Source organism: Sphaerodactylus townsendi, linkage group LG14, assembly GCF_021028975.2.
Source record: "Sphaerodactylus townsendi isolate TG3544 linkage group LG14, MPM_Stown_v2.3, whole genome shotgun sequence".
Classification (NCBI taxonomy): Eukaryota; Metazoa; Chordata; class Lepidosauria; order Squamata; family Sphaerodactylidae; genus Sphaerodactylus; species Sphaerodactylus townsendi.
In genome coordinates, this window is record NC_059438.1 from 15655618 (window position 1) to 15678325 (window position 22708).

The following is a 22708-nucleotide window of genomic DNA, read 5'->3' on the forward strand; positions in this document are numbered from 1 at the left end:
CTCACGTATGAGCACTTAACACAGCGGCTCTTAGAAATGTTTGTATTGCTCTGAGGCATGTTGAGTTTTGTTTTCTCGACTCGCTGTTTATTGCTTGGCGATACAGTAGACAGGTGTTAAACCTGCTTGGGGGACTTAGGAGGAGAGTGGAGAAATGGCTTAGCATTAAGATCAGCGTACTGTCATTGACACGCACATGCATATATATGCACGCACACAAATATATATATATATATATATTTTAAAAATTGCATGTGTGTAATAAGTGCTCTTCCCCCTGCACCCCCCCCCCCACTTTGCACAAATACCCTTTTCAGATTCAAGAGGCATTTGCGGGGGTGGCTCTTTTGTTTTTGTGCAGCAGTTGCGTCCCCTCCCCGCTAATACTGTAGCAGCAGAAGGCCACTGTGTTGTTCTGCGTCTTTGTCCCTCTTTTTCACAGATGCCCTGGGAATTGTTTTTAATCTCCTTTCTGCTTTCCCATTACAGATGGCGACGACGACCCACAACTCTCCTGGGTGGCTTCATCTCCCTCCAGCAAAGACGTTGCATCACCCACTCAGATGATCGGGGATGGGTGTGATCTCGGCATCGGGGAGGAGGAAGGGGGGACCGGCCTGCCGTATCCCTGTCAGTTTTGTGACAAGTCCTTCATTCGCCTGAGCTACCTGAAAAGGCACGAGCAGATCCACAGCGACAAGCTCCCGTTCAAGTGCACCTACTGCAGCCGCCTTTTCAAGCATAAGAGGAGTAGGGACCGACACATCAAGCTACACACGGGGGACAAGAAGTACCACTGCCACGAGTGCGAGGCGGCCTTCTCGCGCAGCGACCACCTCAAGATCCACCTGAAGACCCACAGTTCCAGCAAGCCGTTCAAGTGCACGGTCTGCAAGCGCGGCTTCTCGTCCACCAGCTCCTTGCAGAGCCACATGCAAGCCCACAAGAAGAACAAGGAGCACATGGCGAAGAGCGAGAAGGAGGCCAAGAAGGACGACTTCATGTGCGACTACTGCGAGGAGACCTTCAGCCAGACAGAAGACCTGGAGAAGCACGTCATGACGCGCCACCCGCAGCTGTCCGAGAAGGCGGACCTGCAGTGCATCCATTGCCCCGAAGTATTTGCAGATGAGAACTCGCTGCTTTCCCACATCCATCAAGCCCATGCCAACAAAAAACACAAGTGCCCCATGTGCCCAGAGCAGTTTTCTTCGGTAGAGGAAGTGTATTGCCACCTGGATAGCCATCGACAGCCTGATTCGAGCAACCACAGCATCAGCCCGGACCCCGTCTTGGGCAGCGTGGCGTCCATGAGCAGCGCCACGCCAGATTCCAGCGCGTCGGTCGAGCGGGGCTCCACCCCTGACTCCACTTTGAAACCGTTGAGAGGGCAAAAGAAGATCCGATCTTTGGAAAGAGAAGAGGGCCAGACGTGGTCCAAGGTCTCCTACAGCTGTCCTTATTGTACCAAGCGTGACTTCAACAGTCTTGCCGTCTTGGAGATCCACCTGAAGACCATCCACCCAGACAAACCTCAGCAAAGCCACACGTGCCAGATCTGCCTCGAGCCCATGCCCACGTTGTACAACTTGAACGAACACGTGAGAAAGGTGCATAAAAACCACGCATATCCCATGATGCAGTTCAGCAACATTTCAGCCTTCCACTGTAATTATTGCCCCGAGATGTTTGCTGATATCAACAGCTTGCAGGAACACATCCGCATAGCTCACTGCGGGCCCGGTGCCACGCCTCAAGATGGCAACAATGCCTTTTTTTGTAACCAGTGCTCCATGGGCTTCCTGACCGAAGCGTCTCTGACTGAACACATCCAGCAAACTCACTGCAACATAGGCAATTCCAAATTGGATTCCCCAGTGGTTCAGCCATCCCAGTCATTTATGGAGGTTTATTCCTGTCCCTATTGCACAAACTCACCCATTTTTGGCTCCATCCTCAAGCTAACCAAGCATATAAAAGAAAACCACAAGAACATTCCGCTGGCCCACAATAAAAAAACGAAAGGCGAGCAGAGTCCCGTTTCCTCGGACGTTGAAGTCTCTTCCCCCAAAAGGCAGCGGCTCTCCTCAAGCGTCAGCTCGGTTTCGAACGGCGAATACCCGTGTAATCAGTGTGAGCTCAAGTTCTCCAACTTCGAAACCTTCCAGACTCACTTAAAGTTGCATTTGGAGTTGCTTTTAAGGAAGCAGTCGTGCCCTCAGTGTAAAGAAGACTTCAATTCCCAAGAGTCTCTCCTGCAGCACCTGACTGTGCATTATATGACTACTTCAACCCATTATGTGTGCGAGAGCTGTGACAAGCAGTTTTCTTCGGTGGATGATCTGCAGAAACATTTGTTAGACATGCATACTTTCGTGTTGTATCACTGCACGCTTTGCCAAGAGGTTTTCGACTCCAAGGTCTCTATCCAGGTGCATCTGGCGGTGAAGCACAGCAATGAGAAAAAGATGTATCGGTGTACAGCCTGCAACTGGGACTTCCGGAAGGAGGTGGACCTCCAGATTCATGTCAAGCACAGTCATTTGGGCAACCCGGCCAAGTCCCACAAATGCATCTTTTGCGGAGAGACCTTCAGCACGGAGGTGGAGCTGCAGTGCCACATCACCACCCACAGCAAGAAATACAACTGCAAGTTCTGCAGCAAAGCTTTCCACGCCATCATCTTGCTCGAAAAACACTTGCGGGAGAAACACTGTGTCTTTGACGCGGGCGCCGAGAACGGGACGGCCAACGGCATGGCGCCGGCCAATAAGAAGGCTGAACCTGCAGACCTCCAGAACATGCTGATGAAAAATCCCGATACGTCCAACAGCCACGAAGCGAGTGAGGATGATGTGGATGCTTCGGAGCCCATGTACGGCTGCGACATCTGCGGGGCCGCGTATACGATGGAGGTCCTTTTGCAGAACCACCGGTTGAGGGACCATAACATCCGACCAGGGGAGGACGACTGTTCCAGGAAGAAAGCGGAATTCATCAAAGGGAGTCACAAGTGCAACATCTGTTCGAGGACCTTTTTCTCCGAGAACGGCCTCCGGGAGCACATGCAGACGCACCGAGGCCCAGCAAAGCATTACATGTGCCCCATTTGCGGGGAACGCTTCCCGTCCCTTTTGACCCTGACGGAACACAAAGTGACTCACAGTAAGAGCTTGGATACTGGAACGTGCCGGATCTGCAAAATGCCCCTGCAGAGCGAAGAAGACTTCATCGAGCACTGCCAGATGCATCCTGACCTTAGGAACTCCCTCACTGGGTTTCGCTGCGTCGTTTGCATGCAGACGGTCACCTCGACTCTCGAGCTGAAAATCCACGGGACGTTCCATATGCAAAAACTGGTAGGGAGCTCTGCAGCATCCTCTCCCAATGGCCAGGCCTTGCAGAAACTTTACAAGTGTGCTCTGTGCTTGAAAGACTTCAGGAACAAGCAAGACCTGGTGAAACTGGATGTTAATGGTCTGCCCTACGGCCTGTGTGCCTTGTGCATGACTAGGAGCACCAACGGACAGTCCTTAGGAATGACCACGCCAGATGTTAGCGAAAGGCCGTGTGGAAGCCTGCGGTGTCCGGAGTGTAGTGTCAAATTTGAAAGTGCTGAAGACCTAGAGAGCCACCTGCAGCTGGATCATAGAGACCTGACACCCGAAACGAGTGGCCAAAAGAAGGGTACCCAGACATCCCCTGTTCCTAGAGTAAGTACAATTCAGTGATCAGTTTTGTTCGAAGCATAACAATATACAGATGCTTGATTTGGAGGGTCTGATGTGTATTCCTGATACATTCCGTTCATGAATGGGGCTATCTCCAATCTCTTTGATGTTGGAAGCAATATCATGCACCAAATTCTCGTTTACTTTCCTAGCTGTCCTTGACACGAGAATGAAAAGGAAGACCTTTTGTATGGTGGAACTCCACATGAAAATGTTAGATTGAGATGTTTGTTTCTTGTAATATAATTTTAAAATATGGAGGTGTTTTTTGTCTGTTTTTCGTATTGGGCCAGGAGTTCCATATGGCCCTGTTCCAAGTTTTGGAACCTATTCCCAAGACATCTCAGGCATTCTTTAAGAGATTGCTTTGTGTTCCGTGAGCTTTCAGCCAGTGGAGTAATGAAAACTGTGTTTAGGGGATAGTAGTTACTGACTGTACCAAAAATGCACAACCAGCAACCAGGGTCCTTACCCAGGTTTCAGCTTGAGCCAAATGTAGGTAATTCTTTGTGTGCAAATTGTGATGTTTCAAGATGTCCTGCCCCGGGACTGTTCAATAACAAGACTCTGTATTCAGTTAACTTTTAAATAATGCAACAGCATCAGGAATAAGCATTTAGACTTTGATTGCCAGCACTTAGTATCACCAGCAGTGCGGCCTCCATTATTACCCATATCATCTCCATGTCATGTCACCCCACCCCTGACTACCAGTTCCCAAGGGTAGGATGGCAGCCCTTCAGTCCCACGGTCCAGAGATGAAGAAACTACCCTCGGGGTCAAAACAAAATAAATTCCGCGCTACTGACAGAGCTACAACAGTAGGTGTCTAATGAACTGATAAGGCATTGCCTGAGAAGCAAAGTGAAAAAAAACTTAAGCAAAGGAGGGAGGGGGACTGAGAAGAGAAGGGTTCCCAAACCCAGGGCAGGAGACAGGAGACATGGCAGGATCAAACGGGCTGATCATGACAGAATACTGGTATGAGTGTGCTTTTTGATGTAGGTATTTGGTTGCGCTGATATAGAATCACAGAATCATAGAGCTGGAAGAGCCCACAAGGGCCATCAAGTCCAGCCCCCTGCAGTGCAGGAACACACAATCAAAGCACTCCCAACAGATGGCCATCCAGTCTGATTAAAAACCTCCATAGGAGAATCCACCACCCTCCAAGGCAGCGTGGTCCACTGTCAAACAGCCCTTGCCGCCAGGAAGTTCTTCCTAATGTTTAGGTGGAATCTCTTTCCCTGTACTTTGAATCCATTCCTCTTTGTCCTAGTCTCTGGAGCAGCAGAAAACAAGCTTGTTCCCTCTTCATAGCAGCTCTGCAATGTGCCCATGGTGGAAACACACAGTCATTACTTTCCTACTGTGTGCATGTTTCTCCCATGTCAAAGAAATCACATATGTAGTGACCTTTAAAGGGAAGAACTAGTAATCCATAAACCTCTTTATAAGCTATTGAAAGTGCATTCTTTTAGCTATTGCAGAGCGTGTGGCTTGTGTAGAAGGCAGAATCCTATTTTTCTGCCTTTATTTGATCATCTTTTGCCCTTTGCAGGGTGTCTATAAAAGTTCTCAGCCTAAGGCTGGAAAAAGACATCATGAAGATGCACGACTGTCAATAAAAGCAGCATTCGTGCATATTCTCTTCCTGATAACATCTTCTACAACACAACTGTGACATTATTTTGTTTCAGTCTCCTCAGTTCTTGCAAGGAGCAGCCCTGGAAGTTCATCAGAAATGGAGAAACATACAGGGGATGATGCGGCCTTACTACTTTTAATGACGGCCACGCATCCTCCATAACATCTTGAGAGCCAGCGTGTTGTAGTGGTTAAGAGCAGGTGGATTCTAATCTGGAGAACTGGGTTTGATTTCCCCACTCCTCCACCTGAGTGGCGGAGGCTTATCTGGGGAATCAGATGTGTTTCTGCACTCGTACATTCCCGCTGGGTGACCTTGGGCTAGTCACAGTTCTTTGGAACTCTCTCAGCCCCACCTACCTCACAAGGTATCTATTGTGGGGAGAGGAAGGGAAAGGAGTTTGAAAGCCACCTTGAGTCTCCTTACAGGAGAGAAGGGGGGGTACAAATCCAAACTACTACTACTACTACTACTACTACTACTACTACTACTACTACTACTACTTCTCCTTCTCCTTCTCCTCCTCCTTCTACTATTTCTCCTCCTCCTCCTCCTCCTCCTCCTCCTCCTCCTCCTCCTCCTTCTTTGTCTCCTTGTTTGGGCCAGATGATAAACGAAAGTTTGGTAAATTTAGGACAAAAATTACCTTTTCTTCAGCCAACCTTTCTATGCCAATGGCATACTCTCAGTCTGTCCTACCTCACAGGATTGTTGTAAGGATAAAGTGGAGGAGAGTAGAGTGATGTAAGCCATGCTGGGCTTTGCTTTTGTATTTGATTTTGGAAGTGAATAAACAAAGTAAATAAATTATTAAAATGAGAAGCAATTATATCAGTTAGGTCCATTTCTTGACACACATCTTCAATGCATTGCGTATATTAAAGCCTAAAAGGCAGGGGTTGTTTTTTTAACAGAAAACATGAAGTATCAACAATTCCTAAATTAACTCTTGATCCAGCTGGCTGTTGCTTCTTTTCATGAGTTTCTGCAGCAAAACCTACCATCTGCATCTGTATTATTTAGGATTCTTGGCTATTTCAGCACATAGCCGACCTTCTGAGGGAAGCGTTCTGCCTATAATTTGTGGCCTTGGCAAATAATTTCTTCAGACTTCCATTTATGACTTGACCAATAACTTTATCCTGTTGGCATGCCCGATGAAATTGGGAGACTAGTTGGGCTCAGAACTTTTCCCCAGTTTTACAGCAAAGGAGTCACCTGTACAGCATTCTTCACAGGCAGTGATTGGTTTTAATTACCCATGGTTCCATGCAGAAATTGAGTGTGGCTTGAGTGTGGGCCTGTTTGAAGGCCTGTTCCCAGCCGAACCAGAACCGCCCGTCCTCCCCCTCCCCCAAGTCTCCCCTAATGAGCAGCCATCTTGAACATCGCCATTAAAAGCCTTCCCAGTAAAGATCTTCTGCCGCTCGCGACAACGTGTCAGGTTCAAAGGATCCCCGATGCTTGAAACGATCCAAGCGAAAGATTCTTTGCTTTGTTTCAGTCGCGGCTGCTTCAGCCCTTGCGACTGCACAGTGCTCCCTCGGGGTCAAGCGAATATATGACTAGGCCTGCCTCCAGCTGTGATATACATCTAATTCTGTGGAGAATAAAATACGAAATGGAAACACCTCTCCCTTCAGCGCGACGCCTCTTGAGAGTTCATCATCCGAAACTACTTATTAGGGCCATTGTCGCCTTCTTACTGCTGGCTTCTTCGTGGCGCTTGGAACTCTTCTGAAAGGACGGGCCTCTCCTTTTATGCCAAACTAATTCCTGTTTCCTGTGACTGAACAGACGAAGGCTGGAATAGTCTTATGCACCTACTGTACGCACTCCCCACCCCCCCTTCCCGGTCCCTCCAGTTGTCATGAGTGGAAATTGCTCCTGTCTCCTCACTCCCACTTTTAACTGTCTGTCTCCGGCAAGAGCTTCCCTACCTCTCCTTCTCTCGGGAGAGAATTTAAGTTCTTCAACAAAGTAAATGCTTTGAATCTCCTCCCAGGAGGGTAGATTTCTTTTGTAGAAGATAATGAAAAATCAGGATTCAGGCCTGTGCCAAATTACACTTTACACAGGAGCCTGCGATTGGCATATATGCTAATGCCTTCAACCTGCTGTACCCCGCTACCCTGTTAACAATTGCAACGCTGTGAACACATCTCTGGGATGCAAAGAACACCTTCATCCATTTCTGATGGCTGTGGGTGGGTGTTGAGGGCAGAGCTTACGCCTACCACCATCTTTAATATGCTAGTTGGTCCACTGGGAGAATATATATTGGGAGGACAGGGGGATCTAGTTTCACCCTATTCCTTCCCCTGCCTTCAGGTTGCTTCTCCGCTCTTCCCCTCGCCCTCTGGTCTCCCCACCCTGGGGGAGGAGTCAGCCTAAGGCCTTAAATAGCTCCAGGCAGCCTCGAAAGGCCCTAGGAGACTTGTGAGAGTAATGGGTTCCAACCCACCCTCAGAACTGTGGTAGTTCCCATGGGTTTCCTTTGTGCCTCCTGGTGGCTGTTGTGGCTGGATAGCATTCCTGGTCCTTGCAACATTTGGCCTGTAGGCTGTTCTCAGTTTCCAGGGACATGACCTTGCCACCCAGTTGTACACTGAGGGGCCTAGAGTGGATAGAGGGGCTAGCGCTGGACCAGGCCTCCTAAGCTTTGAGTTTGGGCCCAAATTTTAGTAGTCTTGTCAACCTTGACTTTTTAAGTGGACATGGGCAAGATCCACCTCCCAGAAGAGGAACTGTTGTTGGGTCTGGGGGGAGTCTCCTTTAGGATCTCATTGAATTCATTACCAGCAGAGAGGAATGGGCCATATGGTTGCTGTGCAGGAGCCTGTGGAAGAAGAGCTGGAACCCCATTCATAGTTCCAGGGAGCTGGCCGTGGTACCTTAACCGCCCCAAAGGGTTTTCCCAGCAGCACTGTTAATGCTGTTTCTCTCGCTATCCCAAGAGACAGCGGTAAGAGAGCAGTTCTGTCAGTCGTGAACAATTTTGGGGACAGGATGTTTCAGACTGGGACCCTGTCAAGTTCGAAGCCAGCAAGAAACACATTTATGAGCATGATCTTCCGCTAGTATAGAAAGAAGTCATTTAGCTCCATGGAAGCCCCAATTAACCATTTCTCCAATTTATTTATAAACAATTGTCGCTAAATCCCTTCTGTGGTCAAATTCACATGTTTTGGTTGGTTTCAGCATACCTTAGATAAGACTAACTCCTTTTCATCCTTTATCACAAGTCATTGTTGTGAACACACCACTGTTCCATTTTACTCCCTAGCTCTGGGTTCCCGAGCATGGTGCTTGGGGGCGCCATGTCACTCACCAGTACATCCGTTGGCACCCACTGACCTTTTTGGAAAGTGGGCGGGGCTGTTGTAAGACAGAGCTTGTTATTGGCTGCCCTCATTTGAATGAAAGAGTTTGCCACTGAAAGATGTTTGGGCCTAGTAAGCAACTGGGCTTTTCTTAGTTAGTGTGTAGTTTTGTTCTCCCTTCAGGATTTTCTCCCCTGGAAATGTGAGAGGTGATCCAGCTGAGTCCGATTCCTAAGGCTGCCATTTTGGATATTAGGGTAACACTCACCATCCCTCTAAAAAATCCAGAGGTGCCTTTGGTCTCAAAATTTTTGGGGATTCCTGCTCCTCGCCTTCTTCTCTTTGTTATCTTCCTGGTATCTTATTTTAGAATGCAAGATTTTCAAGGGAGGGACTTGCCTTCTAGTAACCCGCAGAGCCATGCATGTTCAGGGTGCTATGTAAATAGCTTTCACGATGCTAGAAAAGTTGAGCCCAGGAAAGGCAGACATGTAGGTATAGGTTGTGCAGATAAATGCTAAGGAAATTTGGGTGGATGCCTGCTTTTTGTGAGTGCCTCCTCTCTTGACGGTCCTTGCAGGGTAGGCTCAGGCCCTCACGATCTGTCGGCATGAAGACAGAAGGTGAAGACCACAGGGTTCTTTGGTTGGAAGGCCTTTATTTCTGCTTCCAATAGTTACCGTTCTCTTCTCCCCTCTCCACATCCCTCCTGCCGACCCGGCGCTCCTCTCTCTGCCCTCCTTTTATCCCTCTCAAAAGGTTCCTCCCGCTCCTGGAGCTCCCTGCTTCAGGCTGTTAATGGCCAGCAGGCTGTCTGTCAAGCCCTACCAGCATGTGATTGGCCTCCCAGTGTCCTTGGCCCTCCCTCCCTTGATTGCAGCCTTGCCTGGGCTGCGCAGGCTCCGCCCTTCTCTGAGGGAAGACTGGACCCTGCTGCTTGCAGCTTGGCCTCAGCTGTGTCAGCCTTGCCCTGCTCTGGGGGACTGCTGAGGCCTGCTCAGCCTCAGAGGTCTCGGTCCTTTGTGGAAGAGATGAGACTGGCTTCTGCTACCCAGGTCTTCCTGCACCTTCCCCCTGGTTTCTGGCTTCCACAAGGCGCCTTTGCTTGCGGGTGAGTCCCGGGGCAGGATTGCCAATTGCAGGTATCCTGCTGTCCGTGAGTGAGCATCCATGAAATAGAGGGATGTAAAGAGGGAAGACAGCCCCGTCCCCAAACACTTTTATTCTTCTAAGTTAGTAGACGATTTATTTCTTTACTCTGGTTCTTGCACATTCTATGGGTGTGCACCTGAAGCTAACTGCACCCCCCCCAACCCATAGATTTCCAAAGTTTTGATATGGATCAGCAGAGCCCCCAAGTGCTTATATCCTTTCTGGAGAACAGCAAGTTGCCCTAGCTTGTTAAAAAAGTGTCTCGGAGATAACCAGGCGAGCTAAATTGAACAAGGTGCTGTTCTCTGTTTTCTAATCTCTTGTTGATTTGTAGTACAACAGGTAAAAATGCAGTTTTTATTTGGCCTGCAATACAAACCAGGCAGCCAACAGCTGTCCAAATGATGTTACTACTCTATAATTCTTGAGCAGTTCTCTGTTTTATTCTTTTTTCCCCCTTTTGGACCACTATTGATTTTTTATATATATATATATTTTGCACATGGTCTAACAGCCAGGGATTACAGCAATGTGTAGTCGAAGGGCAGCTGCATTGAAATTACATTAAAGACCATGGAAGTGGATGTTTCAGCATAGACCAGACTGTGTTGCTCTTCCCTGTACAAGAAGGAGAGGGTTCCCTCGAATGTAGAAGGTCCTTTGAATGCCGAAAATTCTCCAACTTCAGTCACGTCTCCGAAACGCTGAATGGGAATCTGAGAGAATCCTAGGAAGTCTTCAAAGGAAAAGGGTTATAAGAGAGACCTTTCAGAAAACAATTATGGCAATTGCTGAGTAAAATAGAACAAGAGACCAGTGGCACCTTGAAGGCTAACAAAATATTATTATCTGGGTAAGCAGCTAAAAACTTAGCCTAGACCAAACTTGGAAGCTTGGAAGCTTGGAAGCTTGGAAGCTTGGGGTGGGCCTTGGTTAGTCCTTGGAATGGAGACCTTTAAGGAAGTCCAGGGTAGCTACTCAGATGCAGGCAAACCACCTCTGAACATCTCGTGGCTTGAAAACTCTGCAAGATCATCATAAGTTAGTAGCAACTTGATGGCACCAAATCTCTTTTATCAAAGCGCTACATTTAACATTGCCAACAATAATGGTTTTGATGAAGCCAGTGGATAAGTATGATCTTTTATCTTGTAAAGAGAATCTGCCCTACTTTTCAATGTGGTCGTGCGTTGCTGCAACTCCTGCCGCAGCACACAGGGACGCAGAGGTGGAGTGAGGGGAAACTGTGCCCAGGGTGTGTGCACACCCTGCGCCCCAGAACGCCCCTGCCACGTCCCCTCGACGGCTTGGCCATGCCTCCACCGCTGCTCTGCCCGGGGCGTCGCACTTCCTGTCCCATGGGTGCTACGCCACTGCATGGATGCATTGTCATCATTCCCTGAGAAAGGGCATAGTCACATTTAAATTACTATAATGCAATACAAATGCTCTTCATTGCATTGTTAGTAAACAAAATCTGTTCCTAGAGTTTTGTTTGGCAATTTAAAATGATATACATATAATTTTTTAAAAAATGAAATGACTGCCCTGCTGTGAACTTTTTCATTTTTAGTCCTTGGATTTCCCTCCCTCTCTCTCATCATTACGAGAGTTCACGCCCGTGCCACTTTTGAGTACAAGCCCATCTCCTCTGATTGAATAAATGGCTCATGTAATTGCTTCTTCATTCAATCTCCTTGTTTCGGCGGCTCAGCTTCATTAGGATGACGTTGTGACATAGGAAGCAAGAACAAATGGCGGAGGAAACCCTGGCTTAGCTTTGGAGTGGGAGTTTCGTGATTGCCGAAATTTGTACCTTTGCTTCCGCAGGCGGTGCTGGCGCTTCGCTCTTCGGTGCAGTGAAGTTTCTTTCCTGGCTTTCCCTGAAATCCCATTGAATCCCATTTTCCCTTAAAAGAACATTTTATCGCTGTGAATAGGAGCTCAGGAATCCTTTGACAGCCTAAATAAACCTTCCTCCTAATCAGCCCATGAGTGGGCGTATGTCCATTAGCCCTTCATACCTATGATATAAATTACTGATGGGTTCTAATTTTTCACCAGAATAGCTATTTAGATGGCACAGTACTTTGCAGTCTTTGTTATTTCAGATAGCATTAAATTGTTGGTTACTGTTGTTTGTACGAGTAACTGTTCAAATGGGAAACAGATGCAAAGGGTGGCTCTTGGTTTCTCTCTCCCATACATGTCTTGACAGACACTTAAAGGCCTTTGAATTCCTCTCCACACTAAGCCCCATTGATGTGTTACAGTTAGCTTGCATACATCCTGCTTGTAGATCTGTTTGTATGAACAAGCCAGTGTGGATTCACTGCAAATGAAATCAGGAACTAGTACCTGGATAAATGTGGGGCTGTAATCACATGTTCCACCATATGCATTGAATGTATCATGAACATTAGTTAACACATATATAAAGACACACTGTAACACAAGTGTGTTAAGAACATAAGCCTGCTGGATCAGACCAGAGTCCATCTAGTCCAGCACTCTGCTACTTGCAGTGGCCCACCAGGTGCCTTTGGGAGCTCACGTGCAGGAGGTGAAAGCAATGGCCTTCTGCTGCTGCTGCTCCTGAGCACCTGGTCTGCTAAGGCATTTGCAATCTCAGATCAAGGAGGATCCAGATTGGTAGCCATAGATCGACTTCTCCATAAATCTGTCCAAGCCCCTTTTAAAGCACAATGTATGTAGACCATATGTGTGTTCACTGTAACTTGTGGATAGATTTTCTGGGATGAGATATTGGTCCAACATTCTCCAAGTTCAAATATTAGCGCATTTGCATTTTTATGAATGTTGTCATTAGACTTGGGGAGTCAACCTTAAGGAATGCCTTCTCTGTAATGACCTCATCGTCCATTCAGATTTAGAAAGGATAGTTTACTGTGTGTACCTTTTATTTATGACATATTTATTTATAATAGTTGTGAACCTGCCTTCCCTCTCGCACAATCATTGCAACATAAGGAATCCAAAAAAAAAAATCCTTTAACAACAAACAAGTGACTGTCTGGACCCTAACCAGAGCGTAATCATAAGATTACAATGATGGAAAGTGTCATCAAGTTGCAATTGATTTGTGGCAATACCATAGTGTTTTCAAGGCAGGAGACGTTCAGAGGTGGTTGTCCATTGCACAGCAACCTGTGCGTAGCAACCCCGGACTTCCTTTCCAGTCTCCCATCCAAATAATAACCAGGGTTGACCCTATTTAGCTTCTGAGGTCTCAAGAGCGAGTTAGTGGGCTAGTTTGGCCCATCCAGCTCAGGTCCATAGGATTATCCCCAGAGACATTTCAGTTTCTTAGTTGTTTTGGAGGTTAACTAGGAAGGAGTGATGATGGTGGGGAAATGTAACAATCTAAGAATGGAGCTTGTGATGGTCATTGTTTATTCCTATATTTCCTTTCCTGCTGAAAGCCAAGCTCTCTGATTTATTTTTTTTGCATTGTTTCAACAGAAAAAGACCTATCAATGCATCAAGTGCCAGATGACCTTTGAGAATGAGCGAGAGATACAGATCCATGTTGCAAATCATATGATTGGTGAGCACAATTTTACCCTCTTTGCTCTTTGAATCCTTCATTTCTCCCTTCTTCATCTTGGCTTTCCCACTGAGTTGTTAATGTGTGTTGATCAGTCTGTTCTGTGTTCTTTAATAAAATGGCAATACTTTCGGGCTGATTTTTAGGAACTTCTGTGAGATGTCTGTTATTAGATCCTCCTGTTGCACTGCTGATATCTACAACCAGACACTGAATAGTACAGACGGTTCCGTGGTTATTTCCCACTGAGTAACACACCTCTTTGAGTCAGGCGGTGCCTGCTGTAACATGACTGTCGGTTGGATCCTGCAGGTGTATTTCACACAATGGTGGCACCTCCTTTGACTCGTGACTGTTGAAGGATCCTTATGATTCACTCTCATGACATTTGCCTGAGACACACAGTGTGTATGGACTGGTCTCATCCAAGAAGTTGGGGTCTCTTGCTGAACTGCATGTGAATGTCTCCTTGATCTTTCCTAGTGTACGTCTTCTTTAAACCAGTTGCTCATGCCATAGGTCCACACAAGCCTTCCTCAACTTAGAAAGCACATGGGGGCTACACCAGTCCCAGAATCCAGGTTGAAGTAAGAAATGGGGCAATTATCCACCTTTCACAAGCTTTTGTTTCTTGACATTTTAGAGACTTGAAAGCATAGCACGGGGCTTTGCAAAGTTGTTTCCGTTCTATCTGCTCTTACCCACTCTTAAAGTTTCCCACTTGGGATCTGTGCTTGAACGACTTGTTTTCTTGCCTCGAGGAGGCTCCCAATAGCTGTGTTTAAGAATCCCCAGTTTAGAAAAGCAGCAATTCTCTTCAATTTCAAAGCTGCTTAAAATGTATTAATGCCGAGTTGTCCTTTTTTCCTCCCCCCCCACCCCCGTCCCATTTTCGCTCGTGCTAAGATGAAACTTTTGACAAGATCTTCCTCTTTATGCCATGAATTCCAGTCTTATCTGGAGGGGGGGGGGAAAGTAAAGAGGGGGAGAGAGAAAGAGAAAGTGCTTGCCGGTTGTCAACCACTTAGAAGCAATTATGCTTCAATTTGGTATGTCATGACATTGAATTGCTCACATTTCCATAGCTTAAATGTGGTGGATTTCTGAGACACGTTGTCAAAACAGAATGCTCAGCAAGTTTTATTTCAGCCCCCTCTGCTTTTTAAAAAAAAAACTTATTGAGGGAGGGGAAAAAGAAACCTAGAGCTTTTCGCCTGAGCAAATTGAATTTTTTTTTTAAAAAAAAGGTTTGCTTTTTGAGATGCTTGCATTTTTACATTTACAGTTCCTGTTGTAGACAGCAAGGCCTCGCTTGTTTTTAAGCTGGATCCTGGTGGGAACAAGACCCAGTAAAATGTTATTGCAATCAAAAGGGCCGTATTTCTGATGCAGCTGGAGGCAGCTTTTCCTGAAGAATGCAGAGAACTGTTTCTTCTCTCTGCACAGATGTTATAAATATATGTGACAGCTCGAGAGCTTAGTTTATTTTGATGCATGGACCACAGAGGAGTTCCTTACACATGCCACTCCAGAGTCTGCTGTTGAAGATCCTTTAAGGGCCCTACAGTTTTCTTTATGTGTTCACGCGCCACATTCATCTCCCATAATCGTAATGATTTTCCCTTGAACAGTTTTTTGCATTTAAAGAATCTGCTCTTCCACATACGGAGATCCCATTATCATTAATGTGAATTATGCGCAAACGCCAAAGAGAGAATTTGAAAAGCTGACACAGAAGATTAGAGCAAAACCTCTTTCTCAGAGAAGAATTGGGACTGTCACTCACCGTGATTTCCACGGTCGCTCAAGGCGGGGAGCTTGCGGGCGGTGTCAGGGAGGTTAAAATGAAGTTATCTAAAAATGTTTGCTTTTGTGGCAGGTGTTAATGCAGTCTCTTGTTTGCAGGTGTGAAGGGTGAGAGCGTTGCTAATTGGACCGTGGTGTTTTCAAGGGTTTCCCGCCCCCCCCCCCTTTCTCCCCTCCTTTTATTAAGATGTACATGAGAGGTATCTTTAGGCAACTGGGTATGTGGTTTTCACATCAAACCTGTGAAATGGAGGTGGGGCTATTTGGTGATAAGTACCTTTGCATTGTGCACGTTTTGATGCGCTCTGAAAAAGGATTCCAGTGGCAAGCAGCTTCACATTATGAAATTCCCTTGATGCTTATTCGGAACAATCTGGCTTTGGTGTCCCCAGCTGGGGCTGCGTGCGGGGTTCCACCCATCCCCTGGCCTCTAGAAATGCGCTCAATATACTACACTGTCCGCGCAGCACAATAAACACACTGGAAGCTGCCCCCCCAGTTGCCCATAAGAAGGAGTTAGCTTGTGGAGAAATAGTTGCTGACTAGCACATTTGTATTTGACAATTCCTGATCTAGATCACCTCACTCTTAGATCATAATATGTCATGTATTGTACTGCACAGCTCAACATAGGTCGAATCCCCACTACCGTCTTAGCCAGGTTTCTGAACACAAACTAACCAGGTTTGAGGTCGTTTGTGGCGTAATGAGGAGCAGCAGTGGCGTAGGAGGTTGAGAGCTCGTGTATCTAATCTGGAGGAACCAGGTTTGATTCCCAGCTCTGCCGCCTGAGCTGTGGAGGCTTATCTGGGGAATTCAGATTAGCCTGTACACTCCCACACACGCCAGCTGGGTGACCTTGGGCTAGTCACAGCTTCTTGGAGCTCTCTCAGCCCCACCTACCTCACAGGGTGTTTGTTGTGAGGGGGGAAGGGCAAGGAGATTGTCAGCCCCTTTGAGTCTCCTGCAGGAGAGAAAGGGGGCGGTATAAATCCAAACTCTTCTTCTTCTTCTTCTGAAACCTGGCTAAGATGGTAGTGGGGATTCGACCATACACAAGCAATGCTTGACCTCGCGGTGTCCTCATTACCAAACCAGAGAGGGCAGGGATGTGAGTGTAGAGGGAACATAGGCCCGTGAGCCTTGTGTCCCACTAGATGGGGTGGCTCTTTTTGAAGTGGCCTTCCAGCAGAACTTGCTATCAATCCCATTAGCTGCTTTTAAAGACCTCTTAGTTCTACTAGATCCCATTTAAGACAGCACTTACGGAATTTGCTGTGCTTTTGTCTCACGTGCCTTCTATATGTAGAGGTGGGCGCTGGCAAACCACCTGAGATAAAGGGAACTGTTAAGTAACTGTTAAGTGACTCCCATCATCAGGTTTTCAGGTCAAGAAAAGGGCAGAGGTGGTTTGCCAGTCACCGTCTTCTTTGGCTGTCTCCCATCCAAGCACTAACCAGGGTTGACCCAGTTTAGCATCCACGCTCTGATGAGATCAGGCTAGGCTGGGCTCTCTAGACTCATATGAAAACTTCTGTTGAAGAAGAAGAAGAGGAGAAGTTTGGATTTATACCCCACCTTTCTCTCCTGTAAAGGGGACTTACAAGGTGGCTTACAACCTCCTTTCCCTTCTTCTCCCCACAACAGATAGGTGGGGCTGAGAGAGTTCAGGGAGAACTGTGACTAGCTCAAGGTCACCCAGCAGGAATGGAGGAGTGTGGAAACACATCTGGTTCACCAGATAAGCCTCAGCCACTCAGGTGGAGGAGTGAGGAATTAAACCTGGTTCTCCAGATTAGAATCTAGCTGCTCTTAACCACTACACCCATTAAAACAGGGCCTTCTAGTTGGCCAGGGTCAGATGTGGTGCACACTTGAAAATATATCAACTGGGTTTATTTTATTTTGTGCTTTATGATTGTTGAGATGTATAGTCAGTTTTGGAAATTTGATAAACAATTCAGCCCCTTCTTCCACTTGCATAGGGGAGGAACATGTTTTGGAATGGGGTACGCCTCTGGAATGTAGTTAACTTCTGCTGTGTTCAGTTCAGGAAGTGTCTGTTCAGATTATGAGCAAGGAACAACCGAGTGGCTTTCTTAGATCCTCAGCCCCTTCAGATTGTGTTCTGGGGATCACCTTATGAAGATCACGGATTTGTACACCTCTTTTTTGTTTGCTCCCCTTTCCTCCCGAGCGGCTCTGACTCTTGAAGGCTTCCATACTCCAACGAACAGCAGTTAATGTTTCATCCAAATTGGATGAAACGATGGTTAACTGGGAATGCGGTATCAAAACCACGCATGAGAAAGAGTGGGCGAGAACACCATCTGCCGGAAGACTCCCGAGGCTTGTTCCCAAAAGGGCAGGACCGAAATGTGGTGTGGTGTGAAGACATTTGTAGCAGCGCATCATCGCTTGCCGATGCAGCTGCCTGATTCCCTTCACATCCGTCTCTTGCCTTCCTTGTTTTTGGGCCTCTGCCCGTCTCGGTACATCACCCCTTGGTGGAAGCAACTTTTGTCCCCCCCCCCTCCGGACGGCAATAATTACATCAGCCCAGGTGCTAGTTGGAGGCCGGAGAAGATGTAGTGCTGTATTTATAATGTTAAAAAGCTGAAGACCCTTCTGTGTTCAGGAACACAGTCCACGAACAGCCTTGCCCCATAATGAGAACTGAGTGATTTGAGAACCTGGACGCAATGCCTCCCCAAGAAACGTGTCGCCTCCGCTGTTCCTCCAACTGGTCACCCCATTTATCAGATTTAACATGTTGGGGATGTTCAGCATCACTCTTATACATCCTGGCAAGAAATGTCTCTCCTTGTTTTTGTCTTTTCTTTGCTATGTGATATAATATATACTCATGCACACATACAAACACGGTAACATATTGGCCCTGCGCATTCTCCCCGGAGAGGTAACAGACTGGCAGCATCCCTGGAGGAACTAGATGGGTAACACGTTGCTTTGTTTTCATACCAAGGCTTCTGGGAACGTTTCTAGTGAGAGAACAGACCCCTTCTTGGTCGCGAGTAATTTGGAAAGGGGGGGGGCTACTGGGAGAACATTTGCAACCAAGCTTTTTCTAGAGTGATTTCTACACTCCTCTTAACCATGTCAGGAGCAGAAGGCTTTTTGGAACAACTGGGTTTGAATCGAGCATCTTTTGAAATGTTTCGATTCGCCGAGTGTGGGAGGGGGTCCCTTCCTCTCTTTTGAGGCTTTGGGGGATCCACCCAGGAACATATTTTTTTTTAAAAAAAGCTTCCAGCAGTTCTTGTTGTATCTGAACTGCTTGCTTTCCATTGTACTGACCTGGTAATGTTTCAAGTGTGTTCTCTTTTAGATTCCTCCTTGTGCCTTCCATTTCCTCTGATGTGTGCTCCCCATTAGATGTCAAGGAGAATGGGCATGCTCAGTAGCTTCCGGGTTGTAGAGGGTGGCCAGGCTGTCTCTGGAATCACAACAGCTCCTTACAGTGGCCATCCTAAGTCAAGGCCTTTTAGAATGGTACAATACTGTATGCCACCACAATTCAGGAAGGATATTGACAAGCTGGAATGGGTCTAGACCAGGGGTCTGCAACCTGCGGCTCCAGGCTAAAGCCAATTGGCCATGGTGGCAGAGGCTGATGGGAATTGTAGTCCATGAAAATCTGGAGAGCCGCAGGTTGCAGACCCCTGGTCTAGAGGAGGGCGACCAAAATGGTAAAAGGTCTGGATTCCATGCCCTATGAGGAGAATCTTAGGGAGCTGGGGATGTTTTGTCTGGAGAAGTGAAGGTTGAGGGGGGACACGATAGCCATATTTAAATATTTGAAGGGATGTCATGTTGAAGATGGAGGAAGATTGTATTGTGTTACTCCAGAGACTAGGACAAGGAGTAATGGGTTCAAGGTACAGGGGAAAAAAATTACCCAAGCACTGGGAAGAGCTTTCTGATGAGTGCTGTTTGACAGTGAAATACACTGCCCTAGAGTGTGGTGGAGTCTCCTTCTTTGGAGGCTTTTAAAGAGAGGCTGGATGGTCATCTGTCAGGAGTGCTTTGATGGAGTCTTCCTGCATGACAGGGGGCTGGACTTGATGGTCTTTGTGGTCTCTTCCAACTCTATGATTCTATGAATTCTTCATACGATGGCACTGTTAATAATCCGTAGTGTCTCTCATACCAATGTGGTATGAGACAGAGTAACAGAACATGATATTGGTTATTGGTATGAAGAGTATCATCTGATTTTGTACAAAATGATTTTTTGTGCAAAAGGAAGAGGTGGATTCCTCTTTTTCTTTTTTGATAATCTTATTTACAAGGGTTTTCTTTTCTCATTTGGATGGTAATTCTGCAGTGATTTGGGCTGAAGTAATCCTGCCACTGTGTCTGGTATAAATGATTTGTCCACCCAGGAGTGATTCTGTTGGCTTTCAGTGAGCAAGCCCAGTGGTACAATCAACAGTGGTTTGAAGGTGTGGAATTGTTTTTCAACAGTGATGTCATATAGCTAAGGCGTAATGTTTGGATTTCTTTTGAGTCAGTAAAGTCAGAATTTAACAAAGGGAAAGAGAGGAACCTTGACCATTCTTTGAATGAACATCGGCTAAGATCAAGTATTGCGTCCAATACTATTAATTAGTTTCAGGGGGTAGCCATATTGGTCTGTGGTAGGACAGCTAAATTCGAGTCCAGTGGCACCCTACGGCCACTGGCCACTGGACATCTGGAGTGCCAAAGGTTCGCCACCACGGCCCTAGAGGAACCAGATTTTCATGGTACGAACTGTCCAGAGTCAAAGCTCTGGGCATCAGATACCAAAGGGAGCTCTGATCTCAAAAACTTATACCCAGAAAAACTTTTTGGTCTCTAACAGCCCCGTCTAAATACAGATTGTGAATCTGCCATTGGGAGTGATGTAGGGCCACTCCAGCAGATTGGCCCTCTGCAGGTCACTTGCCCTGGCAGAGGGGAGATCTGCCACCAGGCAGTCCCTGCAACCCTCCACGCCAGTGGTATGCAGCACCAGCATCCCTGTGCCACATCCACTGGTTTAGTGAGGGTGGTCCAGAGGCATAGCTGGGGGAAGAGCCGACGCTAGTCAGCTTCCGTTCAGTTATTGCCTCCACTATGCTGGCATCCAGGGCTTCGTCTGTATAAGGTCCTACAAGCACTTTTGATTGACTGCTGTGGAAAATGGAGGATCTATGGGCACCGTTTCAATGTGAATAGTGTCTGCTAAATTATGGAGATGGGAACAAGGCCAATGGTGGTGTAAGTCCATTAAGCGCTCCCTTTTTGGTGGTGTAAGTCCATTAAGCACAGAAGGGACTTTCCATTGTTGGGGAGGCTTTTTGTGTGTGTCCTTTGCCTCCCCACGCTGCTGGAAAGCCCCCTTGGGAATGGTAAGGTGGTGTGACCGTGACGCCGTGGCCGGACACTTGACCCTTTGGATGGGGCCGCCTGGTGCTTCACCACTGGTTTAAGACATGCGTATCACCAGAGCAAGTGTTTTGGATTAAGGCTGCTTGATTACTGATTCATTATTGGGGGTGTTGTTCTGATCTGAAACACATTTAGTCGGAAATAAGTTGTACCGATTTCAGTTTCTGAGTTGCTTACGAGCCTGAATCGACCTGGCTGCTATATTAATACATTATTACTTCAGAATAAATGCGTAGGCGTTATCTGCTGATACAGTCTTCAGAGACACATGATTGGGTTGTCTATTAAATAAGGACTTCTTAGTATCCTATGAATGGTACACCAGGGAAGGTGGTGAATGGCTCATATGGTGCAACCAGACCGCCAAATGCTACCTTTCCTTCACCTGTCATTCACACTGCAGAGTAGACTGGATTTCCTCATTATCTCCAACTTTAAGCCTCCAGACAGGCAGAAGGAGAAGGCAGCATGAGAAATTTATGGAAAATGTAGGTCTTTCAGTGTTCATGCGAGGTTTTTTTTTGTTACCGTATTGAGGTGGGATTTTATGCTGAATCCCATGGTTGTTTGGCATGGAAGTTTTAAATTACTCCTGGCGCTTTCTTGGGTTAGAAAGCTTGCACACAGAATCCACTTCTGTTCAGATAGTATGATGAATTTCCCCTCCCGACATGTGTTCCCCCCTCCCCCAATCACATGTGCTTTGTTTGATCCATGTATAGTTACAATAAGCCCATTAATGTTTTAATGGAAACGTCGAGGGGAACGATCACACCCATTGGCCTTGTTCCCATCTCCATAATTTAGCAGACACTATTCACATTGAAACGGTGCCCATAGATCCTCCATTTTCCACAGCAGTCAATCAAAAGTGCTTGTAGGACCTTATACAGACGAAGGCACGTAGAAAATACTCTCAAATCTCATCTGACCTATGGCGACCCCCAGAGGGTTTTAAAGGCAAGAGAGAACAGAGGTGATTTGCCATTGACTTCCTCTGTGTAGTTACCCTGGACTTCTTTGGTGGTCTCCCATCCAACTACTGACTGGGGCCAGCCCGGCTTAGCTTCCAAGAAGGGAGGGGTTGTGACTCTGTGGTAGAGCATCTGCTGATGGTCACAAGTTCAATACCAGGCATCTCCAGTTAAAGGGACTAGGTAGTAAGTCATATGAAAGGCCACTGCCTGATTCCCCAGAGAGCTGCTTCTAGTCTGAGAAGACAATATTCAGATCTTGATGGACCAATGGTCTAATTCAGTTTAAGGCAGCTTCATGTGTTTGAGATCTGATGAGATCACTCTAGCCTGGGCCATCCAGTTTAGGCAAAAATATATATATATGATTTGTTCAGTTTGACTGAGTGTATGCTGGAGTTTTCTTCCCTGAGGAAAGATCACGGTCATAGAGAGAAGTCCTCAAAATCAGGAGAGTCTGTGGGAAAGCTGACTGGTGAATCTTGAGGAATGGGACTTGCAAAACAAAAACCTTTTCTCCCTTGATGACCCTCATTTACTAGCCTTCTGGTATGTTCAGTTGTTTTAAACAGCCACTGTCTTGAAGATGATGTTCAGTGAAAAGAGTTTTCATTCAGATATTATTTCTTTAACGTTATTTACAATATGTACACCCCATTGCTTGAGAATTACATATGTGTTGATGGTGTCAAGGCTGAGATAAAGCCATCTAATTATCGAGAGGAAAATCCGTGCAGTTCCTCCAAAGAGCTATTTAGTCTTAAATGTATCTGGTAACAGTTATGTGTCACAGTGAAAAGCAGTAGCTTAGGAATAGCGTTCAGGCATTAAGGCAGATAAAAAAAATTGTGACAGATTGTTTTTGTAATATTACATGCAAATGATCAGCATGAACATATTTTTGGACTCCACAGTTGAATGTGTGAATTAATTATGGACACATTAAAGGCTCTAACTCTCTCTCCAGTTTTTAAAATGCATGATGCTCTTTTGAAATGTGTGTTTTTGGGGGGATCTTGTTATATTTGCTATATTTTCGTTGTTTAATACAATATTTGCTTTAAGTATCT

The 22708-nt window shown here is 46.5% G+C and overlaps 1 protein-coding gene across 2 annotated transcripts in view; it reads left to right on the plus strand.

Annotated features, from left to right (window-relative positions):
• The window catches only part of ZNF423 (zinc finger protein 423), a 329729-nt gene that overhangs the window by 172915 nt on the left and 134106 nt on the right, over positions 1-22708 (plus strand). For both annotated transcript variants that reach the window (XM_048515303.1, XM_048515304.1), the window contains exons 4-5: positions 490-3713; positions 13338-13422. In XM_048515303.1, the coding sequence (XP_048371260.1) occupies positions 490-3713; positions 13338-13422 (3309 nt within the window). The remainder of the gene's footprint in view (positions 1-489; positions 3714-13337; positions 13423-22708) is intronic.